We start from the raw sequence: 21669 nt of genomic DNA, 5'->3' as shown, positions 1-21669 counted from the left end.
AACATACAGGGTCCTCCTTCCATTATAGTAGTTGAAAATGCTACATCCTTGCTTTCATGATGTCCTCTGAACCCAAAGTGCTATCCTGGAACAACCAGACACCCTCAGAAACTGGTTATTTGAGGTTACAGGGAGTGCAAGATTCCACCCCATGGGGTGGTGGTGGAAGTATCATACAATAACATTTAATTTCCAGAGGAGCAGCAGAAGTGATTCCAGGCTTGTGTTGAGACCCCAGCATTAGCACTGCTGGCCCTGCAGGTGAGATGTTTGTGCCCAGTGACAACAGCATAGCATCTTCCTTGGACTAGGTCTGTCTCATTCCTGACTGTGTAGTTTCCAGCCTTGTTTTCCCAGTCCCCCAGCAACTAATGTTGTTTAAATAAATTCCTTATATTGCAAAAAAAAAAAAAAAAGTCTGTGGGAATTCCCTGGCAGTCCAGTTGTTAGGACTCCGTATGCTCAATGTTGAGGGCCCGGGTTTAATCCCTGGTTGGCGAACTAAAATCCCACAAGCCACACAGCGCAGCCAAAAAAACCAAAATTCTGTGTGAAGTAGCAAGGGTTAAATGAGTTTCTGAGCAAGCGGTAGGGGTAGGATAAATTCTTAGGGCTTGGTGGGAGAGGGGAATGTAACTAATAAACATACGTTTATTAGACATACGTCACTAGGAGCGACTTATATATGGCCCTCTCATTCCTGGAGAAATTCTCTAAACCAGTCCTTTTTGCCTTTCTTTACCATTTTGATAAGGAAAAAGATTTCACAGCTATATCTTGAAGCATGCTGAAAGGAGTCACAAATATTAACAGTAACTCTTCTTCCTGAGCACATAAGCCTTTAAAGAGAGCTCTACTCTGGTGAAGGTGTCATACACTAAATATGTGAAGATAAACCTCCGTCTATTAATTTCAAGAACTAGTCCAGGCTGGAAAACGGCAGCAAAAAGGTACACATAAGCAAGGAGTGTATACCCTTAGAAAGACCTCTTTAATCCATGGCCTTGGCTAAGACCAGCAGTTTATGGGGATAGCTGAGATTAGAATGAAATCTACAAATTGTTCAGAAATAAGCCAACACAACTGGTTGTTTCTTACCCTGAGTAAAGTACATGAAAGAGAAAAGCTTATTCACTTCAATCCTGATTGGCCCCTCTTAGTTCTAAGTCAACAATGGGGAATTCTTGACATTCAGTATTACCTGAGCAAGTAGGTGAGAGTAAAACATGTGGCTCTTGCCAGATGGGAACTGACATTTTGAGCAGAACCAGGATCAGCCATAGCCTAGAAGCTTTGTGCAAGTGCTTGTCATCTAACCCCAAATGACTTGGGGATGCAGACACATTTGCCCTCACCTTGACACAGCTAAGACAGTCATTATTTTATCTACTAAAGGCCCTGTGGACGGTGGCTTATCACTCAACCCAACAACTGAGTCATGGTGTACCTGTCCCCTCCCATGCTGGCTACTCAGGTCAGACACAAACATTTTCTGCCTTTCTAGCCTCCCACTTCCTAGGTTAGCTACAGAGCTAACAAGTTGCCAGGTAAATCAAGGGCAGAGTAATCAGGTGACCTACACCTGCCTTGGGTACAGAAATTTGGCTTTGACCTCAGAACAGAGAAAGATTACTCATGAAGACAACTATTGCGTTAATTGGGGTGTGCTGTAATTTTGGGGCATCTTCTTCACCTTCATCCAACCTCTCTCTGAATTTACCTCAGTTCTGAGATGCCTCACCTTTGCATCCTGTTATATCTTGGCTGGTTCTGCCAGTCACCTTTCCCCATCTTGACATCCCAACTCTGGCTCTTGATCTGATCATCATGCTGAACCTCAAAGTTTTCTGTTCCCATTACATCTCCTGTCCCTGGCACTCAGCACTTGGTCCCTGAACCAGAAACAGAGAGTTCTGGCCAGAGGCTCACGAAAGGCCTGCCCATCCCAAGGGGCACTCTTGTCCTTCCCTCCTGTGTGGTACCTGGAGATGCTGCTGCTCTTCCTGGAAAGTCTTCTCCAGCTGCTCCACTCTGGCCTGCTGTTGGGCCTGCTCTGCACACAGCTGGGACTGTAAATCCTGCAGTTCCTGCTCCATTTTCACAATTTTCTTTGAGTTCCCTTTTTGGGTCTGCTTTTTCACATTCAGAACAGCTACTTGCTTTTCCTGCATCTGTGTTTTCAGCTTTAGAATCCTGGACATCGTTACCTTAAACAGCTCTAAGCGGCTCTGAGATGCTGAAGGATTTGAGGCTTTCTGCTTCTTATAATGAAGCTCTACAACTTTTGCAGGGCCTGGGTCAACATGAGCCCCTGTGGTCTTCCCACTTAGCTGAAGAGAAGTCAACTTAGGATCCAAATATTCAGAGGGTTGACTAGCCACTTCACCTTTCCCATGTGACTTCACTGGCTGACCAGGTTCACAAGACACTTTACTTATTTTGGATTTCAAATTTGAGGGGCCTTCAGCTCCAGAACCCTCTAATTCATTCAAACTAAATTTCCTTTTAGCTCTCAAGCCCTTATTTTTTTCCATCATCTGGTCACTTTTTGGGGAAAGACAAGGATAAATCCTCTCCCAGTCTTCTTCAGTAACTTCATATTCATACTCTGCATTCTCCTTATTTTCCAGAGGCACCCCAAGCTGGATGTGATCTCCATTATGGATAGAATAGACCTTTAAAGGTTCTAGACGTTCTCTGTTCAGCCAAACGCCATTCAGACTCTGGGGAAAGGGAAAGAAAGACAAAATAAGTTTCATGATTTCTCTCCTCTTAACGGAATTTCCCTCCTGCTGCTGCAAAATCTTCTGTCTTTTCAGAAAGAAAATCCTTGGAGGCAGAGTCAAGATGGCGGTGTGGGAAGACACGGAATTAGTGTCTCCCCACAACTAGGGTGCCTGCCACCACTGGTGGGGGACTCTGATGCCCAAGGAGATGGGAGGAACCCCAAAGTGAGCCGGTAGGACATAGGGGGACTGAGGGGGGAGGAGAAGTGGAGGCCAGGTAGGATTGGCACCCCTGAGACCAGGGAGATCAGGAGAGGCAGGCAGGAGGGGCCCTCCAGAAGGAGCGAGGGAGATGGGGAGAGTGACTGCCCCACCCACTCGAACCCAGGAAGCCTGCTGGGCTCCCAGGTGAGGTCCCCTGCCCTCTGAGACCAGGGGTGGGGGGCACGCCTGGGCCCCTTCTGTTCCTTGAGCCTAAGCCCTACCCCCCACAGCCCCCAGGGCCTTTTCCAGCCCTGTGGGCCCTGCGCATTGGCTCCACCCACCACCCAAACCTCACCCTTGATTAGGCCCCACCTTCCACAGCCAAGGCCTTCCCCCCACCCCGCCCTTTTTTTCTTTTCTTTTCCCTCTTCCTCTTTTTTCCTATTGTGATGTACCTTCCAGTTGTTGATTCATCATATTTTTATTTTTATATTCTTTCTAACATATCTGTTCGTTTCCTAGTCTAATTTTATTTTTTACTCTGTTACTATTTTTTTTTTTTTTTTAACCCCACATGGCTTGCAGGATCTTGGTTCACAAGCTCAGGGTTGGGCTGAAGCTCCTGCGGTGGGAGCTCCAAGTCCAAACTACTGGACTAACAGAGAACCTCAGACCCCAGGGAATATTCATCAGAGTGAGGTCTCATGGAGTTCATCATCTTAGCACCAAGACCCAGCTCTGCCCAATAGCCTACAAACTCCAGTGTTGGAAACCTCAGGCCAAACAACCAGTAAGACAGGAACACAATCCCAATCATAAAAAAGAAAAAAGAGAGATGGCAAAAAAATACATCACAGGTGAAGGAGCAAGGTAAAAACCTACAAGACCAAGTAAATGAAGAGGAAATAGGCAATCTACCTGAAAAAGAATTCAAAGTAATGACAGTAAAGATGATCCAGAATCTTGGAAATAGAATGGAGGCACAGATTGAGAAAATATAAGAAATGTTTAACAAAGATCTAGAAGAACTAAAGAACAAACAAACAGAGATGAACAACACAATAACTGAAACGAAAAATAAACTAGAAGGAATCAATAACAGAATAACTGAGGCAGAAGAACGAATAAGTGAGGTGGAAGACAAAATAGTGGAAATAACTGCTTAGGAGCAGAATAAAGAAAAACGAATGAAAAAAATTGAAGACAATCTCAGAGACTTCTGGGACAACACTGAATGCACCAACATTCGAATTATAGGGGTCCCAGAAGAAGAAGAGAAAAGAGTCTGAGAAAATATTTGAAGAGATTATAGTTTAAAACTGACCTAACATGGGAAAGGAAATAGTCACCCAAGTCCAGGAAGCACAGAGAGTCCCATACAGGATAAACCCTAGGAAAAACACACCAAGACACATATTAACCAAACTAACAAAAATAAATTCAAAGAAAAAATATTAAAAGCAGCAAGGGAAAAACAAAAAATAACATACAAAAAAGGAATCCCCATAAGGTTGTCAGTGATTTTTCAGCGGAAACTCTGCAGGACAGAAGGGAGTGGCAGGATATACTTAAAGTGATGAAAAAGAAAAACCTACAACCAAGATTATTCTACCCAGCAAGGATCAGATTCAATGGAGAAGTCAAAAGCTTTTCAGACAAGTAAAAGCTAAGAGAATTCAGCACCACCAAACCAGCTTTACAACAAATGCTAAAGAAACTTCTCTAAGTGGGAAACAAGAGAAGAAAAAGAACCACAAAAACAAACCCAAAACAGTTAAGAAAATGGTAATAGGAACATATATATCGATAATAACCTTGAATGTAAATGGATTAAATACCCCAACTAAAAGACACAGACTGGCTGAATGGATACAAAAACAAGACCCATATATATGCTGTCTACAAGAGACCCACTTCAGACCTAGGGATACATACAGACTGAAAGTGAGGGATGGAAAAAGATATTCCATGCAAGTGGAAATCAAAAGAAAGCTGGAGTAGCAATACTTGTATCAGATAAAATAGACTTTAAAATAAAGACTATTACAAAGATAAGGAGGGACACTACATAATGATCAAAGGATCAATCCAAGAAGATGTAACAATTATAAATGTTTATGCGCCCGACATAGGAGCACCTCGATACATAAGGCAAATGCTAACAACCAGGAAAGAAGAAATCGACAGTAACACAATAATAGTAGGGGACTTTAACACCCCACTTACACCAATGGACAGATCATCCAAACAGAAAATAAATAAGGAAACACAAGCTTTAAATGACACAAGAGACCAGATAGATTTAATTGATATTTATAGAACATTCCACCCAAAAGTGGCAGAATACACTTTCTTCTCAAGTGCATACAGAACATTATCCAGGATAGATCACATCTTGGGTCACAAATCAAGCCTCAGAAAATTTAAGAAAATTGAAATCGTATCAAGCACCTTTTCTGACCACAACACTATGGAGACTGGAAACCAATTACAGGAAAAAAACTGTAAAAAACACAAATACCTGGAGACTAAACAGTGTGCTACTAAATAACTAAGATATCACTGAAGAAATCAAAGAAGAAATTTAAAAATACATAGAAACAAATGACAATGAAAACATGATGACCCAAAACCTATGGGATGCAGCAAAAGCAGTTCTAAGAGGGAAGCTTATAGCAATTCAAGCTCACCTCAAGAAACAAGAAAAATCTCAAATAAACAATCTAACCCTACACTTAAAACAACTAGAGAAAGAAGAACAAAGAAAACCCAAAGTCAGTAGAAGGAAAGAAATCATAAAGATCAGAGCAGAAATAAATGAAATAGAAACGAAGAAAATATCAAAGATCAATAAAACTAAAAGCTGGTTCTTTGAGAAGATAAACAAAATTGATAAACCCTTAGCCAGACTCATCAAGAAAAAAAGGGAGAGGACGCAAATCAACAAAATTAGAAATGAAAAAGGAGAAATCACAACTGACATTGCAGAAATACAAAGGATTATAAGAGACTACTAAAAACAACTATATGCCAATAAAATGGACAACCACATGGGCTTCCCTGATGGCGCAGTGGTTGAGAGTCCGCCTGCCAATGCAGGGGACATGGGTTCGTGCCCCGGTCTGGGAAGATCCCACATGCCGCGGAGCGGCTGGGCCCATGAGCCATGGCTGCTGAGCCTGCGCGTCCGGAGCCTGTGCTCCGCAACGGGAGAGGCCACAACAGTGAGAGGCCTGCATACTGCAAAAAAAAAAAAAAAAAAAAAAAAAAGGACAACCACAAAGAAATGGACAAATTCTTGGAAAGGTACAATTTTCCAAGACTGAACCAGGAAGAATTAGAAAATATAAACAGACCTATCACAAGTAATAAAATTGAAGCCGTAATTAAAAATCTTCCAACAAACAAAAGTCCAGGACCAGATAGCTTCACAGGTGAATTCTATCAAACATTTAGAGAAGAGCTAACACAGATCCTTCACAAACTCTTCCAAAAAATTGCAGAGGGAGAAACACTCCCAAATTCATTCTATGAAGCCACCATCACCCTGATACCAAAACCAGAAAAAGATATCACAAAAAAAGTAAATTATAGACCAATATCACTGATGAACATAGATGCAAAAATCCTGAACAAACTACTAGCAAACAGAATCCAACAGCACATTAAAAGGATCATACACCATGATCAAGTGGGATTTATCCCAGGATGCAAGGATTCTTCAATATACACAAATCAATCAATGTGATACACCACAATAACAAATTAAGGAATAAAAACGATATGATCATCTCAATAGATGCAGAAAAAGCTTTTGACAAAATTCAACACCCATTTATGATAAAAACTCTCCAGAAAATAGGCACAGAGGGAACCTACCTCAACATAATAGAGACCATATATGACAAACCCACAGCAAGCATCATACTCAAAGGTGAAAAACTGAACGCATTTCCACTAAGATCATGAACAAGACAAGGATGTCCACTCTCGGCACTCTTATTCAACATAGTGTTGGAAGTCCTAGCCACAGCAATCAGAGAAGAAAAAGAAAAGGAATACAGATTGGAAAAGAAGAAGTAAAACTGTCACTGTTTGCTGATGACATGATACTATGCATAGAAAATCCTAAAGATGCCACCAGAAAACTATTAGAACTAATCAATGAATTTGGTAAGGTTGCAGGATACCAAATTAATGCACAGAAATCTCTGGCATTCCTATACACTGACAACAAAAAATCAGAAACAGAAATTAAGGAAACACTCCCATTTACCATTGCAACAAAAAGAATAAAATACTTAGGAGTAAACCTGCCTAAGGAGGTGAAAGACTTGTATTCAGAAAACTATAAAACACTGATGAAAGAAATCAAAGATGACATAAACAGATGGAGAAATATACCATGTTCTTGGATTGGAAGAATCAATATTGTGAAAATGACTATACTACCCAAAGCAATCTACAGATTCAATCCCTATCAAACTACCAATGGCATTCTTCACAGAATCAGAACAAAAAATTTTACAATTCGTATGTAAACACAAAAAACCCCGAATAGGCAATCTTGAGAAAGAAAAACAGAGCTGGAGGAATCAGGATCCCTGACTTCAAACTATACCACAAAGCTACAGTAATCAAGACAGGCTGGTACTGACACAAAAACAGAAATATAGATCAATGGTACCGGATAGAATGCCCAGAGATAAACCCACGCACATATGGGCACCTAATTTATGACAAAGGAGACAAGGATTTACAATGGAGAAAAGACAGCCTCTTCAATAAGTGGTGCTGGGAAAACTGGACAGCTACATGTAAAAGAATGAAATTAGAACACTATCGGGCTTCCCTGGTGGTGCAGTGGTTGGGAGTCTGCCTGCCGATGCAGGGGACACGGGTTCGTGCCCCGGTCCGGGAAGATCCCACATGCTGTGGACCGTGAGCCATGGCCGCTGAGCCTGCATGTCCAGAGCCTGTGCTCCGCAACGGGAGAGGCCACAACGGTGAGAGGCCTGCATACCACAAAAAAAAAGAACACTACCTAACACCATACACAAAAATAAACTCCAAATGGATTAAAGACTTAAATGTAAGACCAGACACTATAAAACTCTTAGAAGGGGCTTCCCTGGTGGCGCAGTGGTTGAGAGTCCGCCTGCCGATGCAGGCGACACGGGTTTGTGCCCCGGTCTGGGAAGATCCCACATGCTGTGGAGCGGCTGGGCCCGTGAGCCATGGCCACTAGGCCTGCGCGTCCGGAGCCTGTGCTCTGCAACGGGAGAGGTCACATCAGTGACAGGCCCGCGTACCGAAAAAAAAAAAAAAAGAAGAAAGAAAGAAAGAAAGAAAACCCTTGAGAACAAATAGAAAAGAAAGGTTCATAAACTGCTATCCTTAGAAACAGCATTCTTCAAACAGCACTTTGGCTTTTTACCTATATGATGTTCATTTCTCCAGAGAAGTGCCTGTGTAACAGGCAGGAATCACCTTGTTACTGGTGGATGAATTACTCAAATAAATGCATTAGCATTAAAAGAAACTGAAATCGAATAGCTCCTGTTGATGTAAACTGGGGGCAATGGCCCAAGACTGGAAAAACTGCTAAGAGTGAAGGAAGTAGCATCTAACGATGAGGTTCCAAAGGTATGCTTGGCCAAGAAAATCATGCAGGCACTGTCTCTGGATGTGTGTGGCCCCTGAACACATTGGTGAATAAAAAAACACTTCCCAGTACACATAAACCAAAAAAGAAAGTACCAATACCTTGTACTAGGGTCAAATCGCAGGTGGGATCTGATCCAAATAACAGCACCAATGGTCCATGGGCAACAGAACACGTGGTTAAGAGCTGGAGCTCTGGACTCAGCTTATTAGTTGCATGGCCTTCACCAATTTACTTAACCTCTTTGTACCTCAGTTTTGTCTGTAAAATAGTACAGTTCCTATCTCATACTGCTCCTGTGAGGAATGACTGAGGTAATACATACAAAACACTTAGCACAGTGACCCACATAGAACAAATGCTCGATATTTACTTTTGTGGTTTAAATTAAATCACAGTGTGGGGATTAAGAGCACGAACCTGAAGTCAGACTGCCTGGGTTTGTAATTTGGCTCCATTACTTAACAGCTGTGTGACTTAGGCAAGTTTCTTAACTTCTCTATGCCCCAACTGCCACATCTATAAAATGGAAGATAATAATAGTCTCTCCCTCATGGTGTTTGTGTGGATTTAATGAGGTAAAATATGTACTGTACTTAGGAAAGTACCTGGCACATGGTAAGCATTATATAAGTGTATATATAAGTGTTCACTACCATTATTTTGTTCTAGCTCAACTGATTTATCAACAATCACTTCAACTCAGTGCTCAGCATCTTGCAAAGTAAATATACCTAGTACAAAAGCAGAAGATATGAAAACATCTTTTAGCAGCTGACCATGGAAAGCAAAACACAAGGGCATATTTAAGCAAATGTGGGATTACATAGCACAGCCTATAAATGTAAAGGAATATCATGTAGAGCTGGGTTAGCTAAGAGATGCTAAATGGAGATGATAGGTCCTAAAATAGACCTGAAGCAAATGCAGCATTTAAAGTTTAAAGAGACTAGTGGGCATTTTAACCCATATCCAGGACTTAACTTTGGGGGACAGGACAGAGGTGAAGCTCACATCTGAACAGGGACTAAGGCTTATGCTTATGTTGGTAAAAATAGCTACCTACACTCACGAAGAAAAAATACCTGGTCAACCCAAATATGAAGGACAGGGGGCTGGACCACAAGGCACAGGGGATCCAGGGGAGTAGAGACTGGATCTCAGCTCTGGTTTGGTATTAGGCCCTGGTTTCTGGTTCTATATTATTTGGCTCAAGCAGGGAGAGGGAGCGAAAGACGAGCACAGAAACACACAGAAAGACTGGCTTTTACCTCACTGCCTTGGGCCTAACCTGGCTTATCTGTCAACCTTCTCCTAAACTTTCTATTCATATTCAGCCTGAGAAATTATAGGAAGTGATCGGTTCTGCAGACTTCTGAAACAACACACAAGGAATTAACAAAGGAGGCGGATGGAGATCAGAAGAGTCAATTTTAAAATATACATAGGAAAACAGTCTCAGGGAAAGTAATATGACACAGGAGGCCACCTAATGCCAAGATACAGACATTTAAGAAAAACTCAAAGGCAAAGATAATGTTAAACAAATAAAGAAGGTTATAGAAGTAGCCCAAGACGAGAGAGAACAAGGATTCCCTAAAAATCTGGGGCAAACACTTGAGATGTATGGCAGCCCTCCACTAGATCCTCTGTATTAACCTGCCTTCCTTCAGAGCCCTTTAGGTCTGAAAAATAAGCTCTCAAAATTTTTCCGTCACATTTTATCCTTGGATGCCTCTGTTTACCCATTAATCACTCTTCGGTGACACCTAGTAGTATAATTTGGACCAAAGGCCCAAAATGGTTCTGTTCACACAGTGACTGTAGAAAAGATGAATATACCGTGGCTATACAGGAACAGTCAAGTACTGCCCAGGATATGATTTCAAATACAATGGTTTAAACAAATCAAACTCTGTTCAATACTTTCTTGATGCTGGTTTTCATAATCACCAGTCTGAACAATGTCAGCAGCAGCAAAGTGATAACCAAAGAAAAGCCTGCCCAATGTCTCAGTAATCAATGAGGAAAAGGTGGAATAACCCTCACCCCCTTAAATACTAATTACTTCACTTAATGCTCAATCTCTGTCCAGCATTTTTAATTGGTTGTTGAGAACAGTGGAAACCCAAAGCCAAAAGCCAATGTTTCCTTGCAGTTCTCTAGATGACTTATGTAGCTCAGTGGTTCTCAGCCCTAACTGTAGAGTGAAATCACCTGGAAACGTTTAGAACAAATAGCAGTGCCTGAGTCTCATCCTTAGACAATTAATTGGTCAGAGGTGGGACCTAGGCATCAGAATTTTTAAAGCCAGGTTTAGACACAAACACTGTGTAAAATCATATTAAGACACAGGGTCCCTTTGCAGTCAACCCTTCACCCATATCCAGGCAGCTACTCATCTGGTCTCTACAAAGGTCTGCCTTTTCCATAATGTTGTATAAATGGAATCATACACTGTATGTACCCTTTTGAGTTTGGCTGCTTTCGCTTAGCATGATGGCTCTGAGATGTGTCCACTTGGTTGCATTACAGTAGCTTGGTATTTTTATTGTTGAGTAGTACTCCAGAGTATGGGTATATCAGCTTGTTTCTCTGTTCCCTAGTTGTTTTCTTCCAGTTTTTGGTGATTATGAATAAAACCACTCTAAACATTCAGGTACAAGTTTCTGTGAGAACATAAGTTTCCATTAATTTGGGGTAAATACCTAAAAATGGAATCGCTGGGTAAGTGTATGTTTAACTGTAAGAAACTGCCAAACTGTTTTTCAAAGTGGCAGTACTATTTTGTTTCCTCAGTTGCAGTGTTTTAAGAGTTCCAGTTACTCTGCATGCTCACCAGCACTTGGTAGTGTTTTATTTTAGCTCTTCTAATAGGTGTATCAGTCAATATTTTTAAAAATTCTTTACTAAAACATAACATACAAACATAAAAACATACAAATCATAAATGCACAACTAGGTGAATATCACAAAATGAACACTCAGTATAACTACAAGGTTTAAAAAAAAACAAAAAATCCCCACATTATCAGCATCCCAGAAACATCCTTATGCCTCCTTCTAGCCGCTAAGTCCCCCCCACCACCCCATAAAGTGACTACTAGCCTGGCTTAACATCACACGTTAGTTTTGCCTGGTTTTGAACATTATACAAATGGCATGAAATAATATGTATTCTTGGGACTTCCCTGCCGGTCCAGTGGTTAAGAATCCGCACTTCCACTGCAAGGGGCGTGGGTTTGATCCCCAGCTGGGGAACTAAGATCCCGCATGCCAGGTGGCACAGCCAAAAAAAAAAAAAGTATTTTTTTGTGTCTGTTTTCTTTCACTCAATATTACATTTGCGAGATTTATCCGTGTTGTTGGATATAGCAGTAATTCATTCAAATTCATTACAGTATAGTGTTTCATTGTAAGAATATCCCACAGTTTATTTATCCATTCTACTGTTGAAAGACATTTGGGTTGCTTCCCTAGGAGTGAAAATACTGTATGTGTGTATGTATGTATGTATGTATATACACATACATACATACGCAACTTTAATAAATAATGCCAAATAATTTTCCAAAATAGTTGTACCAATTTACACTTCTACCAAAAGACTACTTGCTCCATACCTGTACTAATGTCTGGCATCATCAAAATTTAATTATAGTTACTCTCTGACTACAAGGTGTGTTGTGGTATTCCATCATGCTTTTAATTTGTATTTCCCAGGGACTTCCCCGGTGGCACAGTGGTTGAGAATTCGCCTGCCAGTTCAGTGGACACGGGTTTGAGCCCTGGTCCGGGAAGATCCCACATGCCACAGAGCAACTAAGCCCGTGCACCACAACTACTGAGACTGTGCTCTAGAGCCCGCGAGCCACAACCACTGAGCCCACGTGCCACAACTACTGAAGACGGTGCACCTAGAGCCCGTGCTCTGCAACAAGAGAAGCCACCACAATGAGAAGCCCACGCACTGCAACGAAAAGCAGTCCCCGCTCACCACAACTAGAGAAAGCCCGCGCACAGCAACGAAGACCCAACGCAGCCAAAAATAAATAAATAATTTGTATTTGTATTATTTATTGATCAAATAAATAATCTGATCACGAATGAAGTCGGACAATGTTTCATGGCTACTGAACATTTGGAAAGAATCTTTTGTGAAGTGCTTGCCTCTTGCCCATTTTTATTTTTTTTTAATTTATTTATTTTAGTTTATTTATTTTTGGCTGCGTTGGGTCTTCATTGCTGTGCATGGGCTTTCTCTAGTTGCGGAGAGTGGGGGCTACTCTTTGTTGCGGTGCACAGGCTTCTCATTGCGGTGACTTCTCTTGCTATGGAGTACAAGCTCTAGGCACGTGGGCTTCAGCAGTTGTGGTGCGCAGGCTCAGTAGTTGTGGCTCGCGGGCCCTAGAGAGCAGGCTCAGCAGTTGTGGCGCACGGGATTAGTTGCTCCGTGGCATGTGGGATCTTCCCGGACCAGAGGTCAAACCCACGTCCCCTGCATTGGCAGGCGAATTCTTAACCACTGCGCCACCAGGGAAGCCCCTGCCCATTTTTAATACTTTCTTTTTCTCATTGAGTTGGAGTTCTATATACATCCGAGTATAAGCCCTTCACTGATTATATGTGTAGCAAGTATCTTCCACTCTGACCTTACTTTCACTCTCTTAATGATATCTTTTGATGAATGGAAATTCTTAATTTTAATGTGCTATCTCCAGTATTTTTAAAAAGTCTCCCATGTATGGGCAAAATTGGAAACAGGGCTGAGGACCACTGCTCTAGCTGCTGGGAGACCAGAAGTTGAATTGTCCCAAGCAGCAAGGTTTGTTCAGACTCAACTGTGCACAGAAGGGGCTAAAATAGATCATCTCTAAGGTCCCCTTTTCGGTGCCAATTTATATTTTGCTCACAGTGCCTTGCCAAGAGTGCTGAACCAATTTACTTAGCATTTATGCTCTCTTTCAACACCATGCCAACTCAACTTAATCCTAGTGCAGGAAGGTACTTTCTACAACAGCTTAAATCTAGCAGGTTTATGCATGCAAAATGAGGCCGCTGGGCAGGCCTATAGAATACCTGCGATACTATGAATTATAAAAAGAAATATATATTTGGTATTCATCCCCATTTCTAGCACAGAGCTTCTAAAACCCTTGAAATTTCCTAAGTGGTAAGAGATCAAGGTAACTTTTGCTATGTTAATGAGGTGACTTTTGGAGGGTCACCTATGAGGGCTGAGTGCCAGGGGAACCAATCCTGTGATTGGAGAGTTGGAACTTTCAGTCTCACCCCTCAACCCCCTTAATAAGGGGGAGGGGCTAGTGGTTGATCACCACTGGCTAATGATTCAATCAAGTACACAAATGTAATGAAGCCTCCATAGACACCCAAAAGGATGGGGTTTGGAGAGCTTCCTGTTTGGTGAACACTTGGACGTGCTAGGAGAGGGGCAGGGCATGGACGCTCCATGCCCCTTCCCATATACCTTGCCCTATGAGTCTCTTTCATTTGGATGTTCACCTGTAACCCAGACCATATCCTTTTATAATAAACTGGTAAATCTAAGTAAATGTATTCCTGAATTGTGAATCACTCTGAAGCTAATTAATTAAATCCAAAGTGGGAGGCGGCAATGGGGACCTCTGATTTATAGCCAGTCAGCCAGAAGTACAGGTGAAAACCTGGACTTGGCAACTGGCACCTGAAGTTCAAGGATAGGGTCCTTGGAACTTCCAACCTATAGCCAGTTGGTCAGAAGCACAGATGTTAACGTGGCATTTTAACCTGGGTTGTGACTGGCATCTGAAGTGGAGGGTGGTCTTGTGGGACTGAGCCCTTTACCGGTGGAATCTGATGCTATCTCGGGTTGACAGATGGGTGGGGGGACGTCCCCACACCCGTTGGAATTGGTCTCAGAATCATTTCAATACCCTTCCTTCTAACAGGTATCTTTAAAATCCTTTCAACCAGAGCAGTGCAAAATGGTGTCCAAAGACTTTTCACACTTCCTAATCCTTAACTGTTGACATCAGAATTTCTCTCACTTCACACTCTATATTTTCACTATTCGCAGGTGCTTGTATATCTGCACTTTAGGTATTTCCTAATTGCTGGGTTTTATACACTATTTCACCTCCCTTAGTATTCACATTTGATCTGTGGTTTTCAAATTTGTTTCAAGCAACAAAAACCCCTATATTCAAAGGAAATCTTCCTTAGAGCACTAATACATGAAAGAGGTGAAAAGTGAGAGGAGGGGTTTGCTCTGATGGAAAGAAGTGGGAAAGAAAAGGAGCTAAGTGCAGTCAGCTCAGTTCCTCCCCACCCGCCATGTCCTGAATCACAGTTGTACTCCAGAATCTTTGTCAGATTCCCGAGATCTCTGGACCTCCAACTCACAAGAGACCAAGTCCCCTGGTAACTTAATCTAGTTTCTGGAATAGGACCTATTGCCCCAATTCAGGTGTTCCCTACAAAGTAACTAACTTCAAGTCATTAGACTTTATTGTGGCATAATCTAATCTCTGGCAACATAGAGAAGTAGTTGTCTCTGGGAAAGACAAGTGGGTAGCTAGGGGAGAAGATATCTTCTTTTAATTTTGAACCTTTTAATTTTGTACCATGTATTACCTCAGCGGGGTGGGGGGGAACCCTAACTTAAAAATAAACAAAAATTCAATAAAAGTAACTAGGCTTCCATGGATTACTGTACCTTGTTGTCCATAATTGTCCATTGGCCCTCGGCATTCTGCTTCAAAATACAGTGGTTTCGGGAAATCATCAGAGGGCAGATTTTTGATACCAACTGGTATGTGACACCAAATCCTCGCCCTACAGTCACCTAGGAAGACAACGACAATGTAAGAGACACAATCAGCCACCGTACTGAAAAGAGAGGTCCTTTACAATCTTGTCAACCAGGAGTATCCACAAGTCCTGACTTATGAAACCAGACTCCCATGAAACCCAGACAGCTCACTGGCCATCTCCTCCTTCAGCTGCCATGGGAGCCACTGGCTAGAGAAAGGTAAAAAGTTGTGACAAGAGACAGCTGAACATTAATCATGGACTGTCAGGGTTGGTAGGACTCTGAAAGGTCACCTGGTTCAGCCACTCATGGGATGGAGGAATTCCTTCTACACAACCCCATCAACTAGTCTTAAACACTGCCAAGAACTATAGCTTCTACATAAGACAGTCCTTCCAATTTTTTAATGGCTCTGACTTGGCATCTTTCTTCCTATAAATTCCATCCATCAGCCCAGGCTCTGCCCTGGGCACCACCAGAAAATCTCCAATCCCCCTTCACATGACAACTGTAAAGTGTCTACTGAATCTTCCCTTTTCTTGGCCCTACGTTCCCAGTTACTTCAACGTAACTCCACGGCATAGGTTTGAGTCTTTTTGCCATCCTAATAGGTCTGTGAAGAGACTCCTGGTTTATTTTTATTCCTGGATGCCACATTAAGAAAAATAAACCTAATTTTTATTACATAGTCAATGCAAGTATCACTTTCCTAGTTCTAGATTTTATCACTGGAGCATATAAATTGCATTAGCTTTCACAGCAGATCTATCATACTGCCAACGTATCCTTAGGCTTAGGAATGATTAAATTTCTTGGTCTAACCCTCCCCTAAGAATTTTTATGCTAAGTTATGTCTCTTCTGTCCTATACTTGACTAGTTGGTAAATTTGAATTCAAGGGCAGGACCTTACATTGATTCCTATTAAATTTCATCTTGTTAGTTCAGCCTATCATGAGCTTGTCAAGACCTTTCTGAATTTTTCATCTGCCATCAGACATACTCAATATCCCTTCTGCTTGGAGTCACCCACCAAATTGATATGATGCCCTCTGTACCTTCATTCAAGACAGATAAAAAGATTAAAACAGGTTGTAACCAAAGGCAAAGCTCTCAGGAAAGCCTAGTAAACATTCCACCACACAATCTAGGAACACCTTGAACCAGTTATAATTCAACCAAAAGATGGAAAAGTCCTTGTTTTCCATCTTATCCACAAGTACAGCATGAGAGCCTCTAGAAAAGGTTGCAAAGAAGTCCCAGTTCACATCTACCATATTTCCCTGAAAGACCAATCAAGTTCATAATAACCCTGTCAAGGAAGGAAATAAAATTCTTCTGGGATCCAGGTCGTAGAATTCCCTGCTTATTCTTCTTGGTGCACACGCCACCTCTTTAATGACCCATACCCCAACCTAACCTGGGAACATTAAGCCAAATAGTCTGTGGTTTTCTAAAAGCTGCACTTTTTGTTCCTGTTGAATTCTTTCAAAATCATGCCTGTCCTCCTGAGTCCCTCAAAGACCACCACGATGCTTTGTCCCAATCTATTCCTCCCCACAAACTCTCATCTCAGCAACTGACACTACCACCCAACCTACTGCTTAGCCCCAAACCCAGAAGCCATCTTTGATTCACTCTACATCCCTCATCCTCACATTCAAATCATCAGCAAAATCTACTGGCTGTTAATTCAAACATGCCCTAATCTATTCACTTCTCTCTCTCTCGGTGGCCACTACCTTAATCCAAACAGCACTGTTTCCTCCAGTTATGCTGTTTTTGCTCCTGTGCCAGCCCCCATTCTTCACACAGTAGCTGGGGTGGTAATGTAAAAACTTTAAACCAGATCTTTTCCCTTCTTAAAATTCTCTAATAATCCAAACCTCCTTTCACAGCCTTTAAGGCCCTCAATGTCCTAACCCCCTCTACCTTTTTAGTGTTATCTCACATTATGGTCAGAAACACTACCTGAGGGTACTTTCACCTGTCCCCTCTGATTAGAACATCCTTCTCTCATCCATTTGCACGGGCTCCTTATCTTTCAAGTTTCAGCTCCTCAGAGGCCTACCTTGATTACCTGATCTAAAGTTGCTGCCTGATCCCTCCCTGGCCATTGCATGCCTTCACATTATTAGCATGCACTTACCACATCCAAAATTATCCTGCTTGTTTCATTTATTTTTGTCTACTTTTATTTACTTTTCTAAATTTATATTTAGAATTTATATTTCATGAGCAGGGACCTTATCTGTCTTGTATACCACAGTACCCTGTACTCCTCAGAGCCTCTTTCTGCTCAGTAAATATCTGTGAATAAATGGAAGAATAAAGAGTTCTTGCTTATGAGTCCTCCCAGATTCCAGGAGATGGGCATTTTTTTAGGTCAGAAGTTGGAAAATGGGTTATTACCACTGGAAACTATGGAGCAGCAGCCAAGAACCTTATAATCTGACTTGTTCCCCTCTAAAATGTTGTGGTGATCACCTCCACCAAAACTCTGAATCTGAAGTTTTTCAACGCTTTGACAGTTTGCCAGACATTCCATTAATTATAGAAGTTCCTCTGAATTAATATACATACCCTTTAAAATTGGAACGTTTAAGGATTTATCTGTCATCCATATTCAGTAAGAATTTCCATTTAGGTAGCTTTATTTCTAATAAATAAAGTGTTAAATATTCCATTTTAATACCTGAGGGGAGACAGTCATTGCCATTATGGGTAGCCTGGAGAAAGTAATACAAAAAAGGGAGATGAGCTCCTTTCTCTGAAATCACCTCCTATGAACTCTGAATCCAGGAAAGGAAGGAAAAAACACTCTTTTTTTGTCTTTCCCTTCACTGTTTGGTCCTAGAATTGACCTTGATATATTGATAATTCATCCACACCATGGTTAGAGTCTGCATGAGCTTATTTGAATATCCCAGCACCATGCATAACATAAAACTAAATTCCCCATGGGAACTGAGTGCCAACAAACTGCCAACTCGTTGCTGGGGACTGTTTCCATTTACAACAGTTTTGCAAGCCTTTGAGCTTATTGACAGTATTGGTCTACAAGTTCATCTTGTCCTTTCCCACCTTCGCTAATGCTTCCCTCCTAGGCATGACTCCTACTGTTTCCCAAATGACCAACAACTCCTCTAGGACCATCCTTTTCCTTTTTCCAACCCTCTTAGGGCAAAGAGCTTCATGAAAACCAAATACAGGAGAAGAAAAGAGAAAAATGAAGACACTATGATTTCCCCCAAAGGCCTAAACACTTACAGGGCCTGGGAACTAGCTAATTTGCAATAAATCTCTATCTAATTTGTTTTTCTACCAAACTCTCTGGATTGGTTTAAGAAGTTTAAAGACACCCATTCAGGCAGACAATTTACTACAGTATTCCCTTCAATGAAATGAGAGAAACCTTGTTTTATTATTGTAGTTGAGAATCTGAGGGGTACTGGGAAGGCAAGAAACTGACTTTACTCTCATTATAACTAAGTAATATCAGCACACCTCCTAAAATCTTGTGCACACAGGCCTGTGCTATGGTTTGGGGACCATTATAATATAAGCAAGACTTCATCTCTTGGCTTTGACTCAGGCCTCTGTCCATACACACTGCAGGCTATGCTCCAACTACTTCCTAAGGTCCGACCTTGCAGACAGCCAGGCCTGGGAGGCCTCTCCTCCACACAGGTCCCAAGGCAAGCCAGTCTTCTTGCTATATCTTCACCATTCACTCTGGCTTATATGGCTCTCCCCTCATAGCAGTGGTCTCACACAAAATTATCTGATAGTTTAAAATATGTGTAGGAGTACTTTATAGTCCTCTTGTCCTTGCTGCAGGGGCTTTAACCTTTCTGCCTGCCCCCTCCCCAAGACTCTCAGTGCTACCAAGCTATTCAGAAGTAATGAATTAATCCACCATAACTGAATCTTAAAGAACAATTAACATGACCACTAAATTCGTTACAGGGTTGTGTGTGAGTGTGGTATATGTGCAGGGCTCAGATTAAGTGATGTATGTGAAAGCCCAGTCCTATACAAAATAAGGTATAGTTACTATTATTCAGTAACTATATATTATTTACTTCACTATATATTATTATATATTATATTATATATTATTACTTCATTTGTTAAACTTCCTAAAGGTATGCTTTTGGAAAGGGTCGTGCCGGGAAGGCCAATGCTCGAGCTGACAGAATGAATGCCTAATATGGACTTTTAGGCACTGATAACGTGGATAGAAGAGAGACTGGGGGCAGAGGTATCTTCCTCGTGTTCTTCAATCCACAGCATACAAGTAATCCTTTATAATCCCCAAATCTAGCAACATTTAAGGCTGGACCTGAATTCCTCCTCTGACTGTTCTTAGAATAGTACTAAATAAACCACATTTGGCACTTGATCATACAGTCTGCCTGGATGTTCTCAAACTGCTTCACTGCATAAAATCCTCTTTCCCCGTTCAAGCAATAAACTCTTTGAGAGCAAAAGTCATCATTATGTGTCCCTCTCATACTACAGCAAACAATGCAAGTACTCAGTAAATACCTGGGAGACTGAATTGAGACTATGTAACTTACAGGAAAAATCTAGTTAAACATACAAAATTATCAAAAGACTTCTTTATCCTTCACACAAATCATTTCCAAAACCAAAACGGTTCCCAATCACCACAAGCTGGTCCCTGATCCAGCCCTCCTTCCCAAGCTGATTGCACTCTCCCCCCACCTCTCTTCCATCACCCTCTCTAGAACCACCTCCCGAGTCCTCGCGCCCAACTGAAACCGTGCCTCACCTGTCCTCTTTAACTTCTTCTCTTTGCATTTATAACCGCATTAGAGAACATCATAAGCAGCTTCTGGAGAGAATTCTCGTATTTCTGTAGCCCTACCTCAACCCATCTAAGGGGGTGCCAGTCGGCAGTACCGAGACTCACAGGATAATTGTGGCCCATACCAAAGCGCCAATTTTCCTCAAGAGTCGGAAAGGAAAAGGGCATTTTTACGTAAAAGTCTGAGTATTTTAAGGGACACGACCTCAAACTCGCAATCTTTTTCAAAATAAACTTGAGAAAGTTCACGCTCTCAGCAGTCCTCCAAGGTTCCCCCCCCCGCCCCAGAACCCGGACGGTTCCGTGACTCTCGGAAGTTGGGGCAGCTCCGCCTGCCAGTTCCGCCGCCCCAGCAGGGAGCAGCCGGGTGCTCCGGGTGCGACCCCAATAGGTGCCGTGCCAGCCTCCCAACCCATCAACACAGTCGCCTCCTTCCCCCGCGAAACCCCAGCAGTCCTCACATCCTCTACGCCCGCCTCTCGCTCTGCCCCTGTACCAGGCTCCTTCCCGCAACCCTGACACCGGCCCCAGCTCGGCCCTCGGGCCTAGGCCGCTCTCCACAGGGCCATCTTTTCTCCCACACAGTAGTACCTCCCCCGGACACCGCCCACCTCAGACCCCCCCCAACCACTCGCACCAGACCCCTTTCTCCGTTCCCTCCCCCGCAGGGCCCACCCTTCACCGCTCTCTTCACTTCCTCTCCCACCTCCACTTTTCCATTCATCCCTCCCGCCGAGACGTCGGGCCTCCCTCCGGCCCGTTGAGCCTCCCTCCGGCCCGTGCCTGCTCCAACTCCCTTCCCTCACCTTAGGAAGACGCCCTCCCCCTCACCTCGTTTCCATCCTCCAGCAGCAGCCACTCGGCGTTCATCCCCATACGCCGCAAGCACCAGCTCCGGTCACCAGCGCGGCCTTCCGTGACCAGGGAGCCAGGATCCCCCATAGCCCACTCGGCCTTGGGTCGCAGTCAGCACAGAGCGAGACCCCGACCCGGGTTACCGCCGCCTCTCAGTTTCCTAGCGGGAGCCATACCTACACTACAGACAGAAGCAATCGCTAAGCATTCGCGATCTAGGCGAAAGCTCGCTTGGGCTCCGCCCCCAGCCCGCCAAAGGCCGGCAAGCCGGAGTCACTGCGCCTGCGCGAGAGGAAGGCTCTCGGGACCCTGTAAACCAGGTGAGGGCGGTCTAGCCCCAGGGACGGCACTTGTTGCCCGACGCGCCCTGATGCTCCCGACACGCCTCTCTCACCCTTTATAGCGCCCCCACCCCAGTTCTAGCCTCCCCACACTGGAGCCTCTTCTCGCTTTTCCTCTCTCTTTTTAAAAATTTTGCTTTGTAATGATTTCCATGTTATTTAAAATTATAAACAACTTTTAAACAACTTTTAACTTATGATAAATTTAAAATCTGTTAAACCTGTTTCTAAACAG

General features: G+C 42.7%; 1 protein-coding gene across 1 annotated transcript in view; it reads right to left on the bottom strand.

The window, feature by feature from the left end:
• The window catches only part of RNF8 (ring finger protein 8), a 37690-nt gene extending 16368 nt beyond the window's left edge, over positions 1-21322 (bottom strand). Inside the window, exons 1-3 of the mRNA XM_065885855.1 lie at positions 21070-21322; positions 15311-15439; positions 1983-2723 (exon numbers count right to left, since the gene is read on the bottom strand). Coding sequence (XP_065741927.1) covers positions 1983-2723; positions 15311-15439; positions 21070-21180 — 981 coding nt within the window. The 5' untranslated portion in view covers positions 21181-21322. The remainder of the gene's footprint in view (positions 1-1982; positions 2724-15310; positions 15440-21069) is intronic.
• Positions 21323-21669: the final 347 nt, after the last annotated feature.

Source organism: Phocoena phocoena, chromosome 10 (genome assembly GCF_963924675.1).
Source record: "Phocoena phocoena chromosome 10, mPhoPho1.1, whole genome shotgun sequence".
Lineage (NCBI taxonomy): Eukaryota > Metazoa > Chordata > Mammalia > Artiodactyla > Phocoenidae > Phocoena > Phocoena phocoena.
Note: the sequence above shows the minus strand (reverse complement) of the source record. Positions and strands in the feature narration are given on the sequence as shown.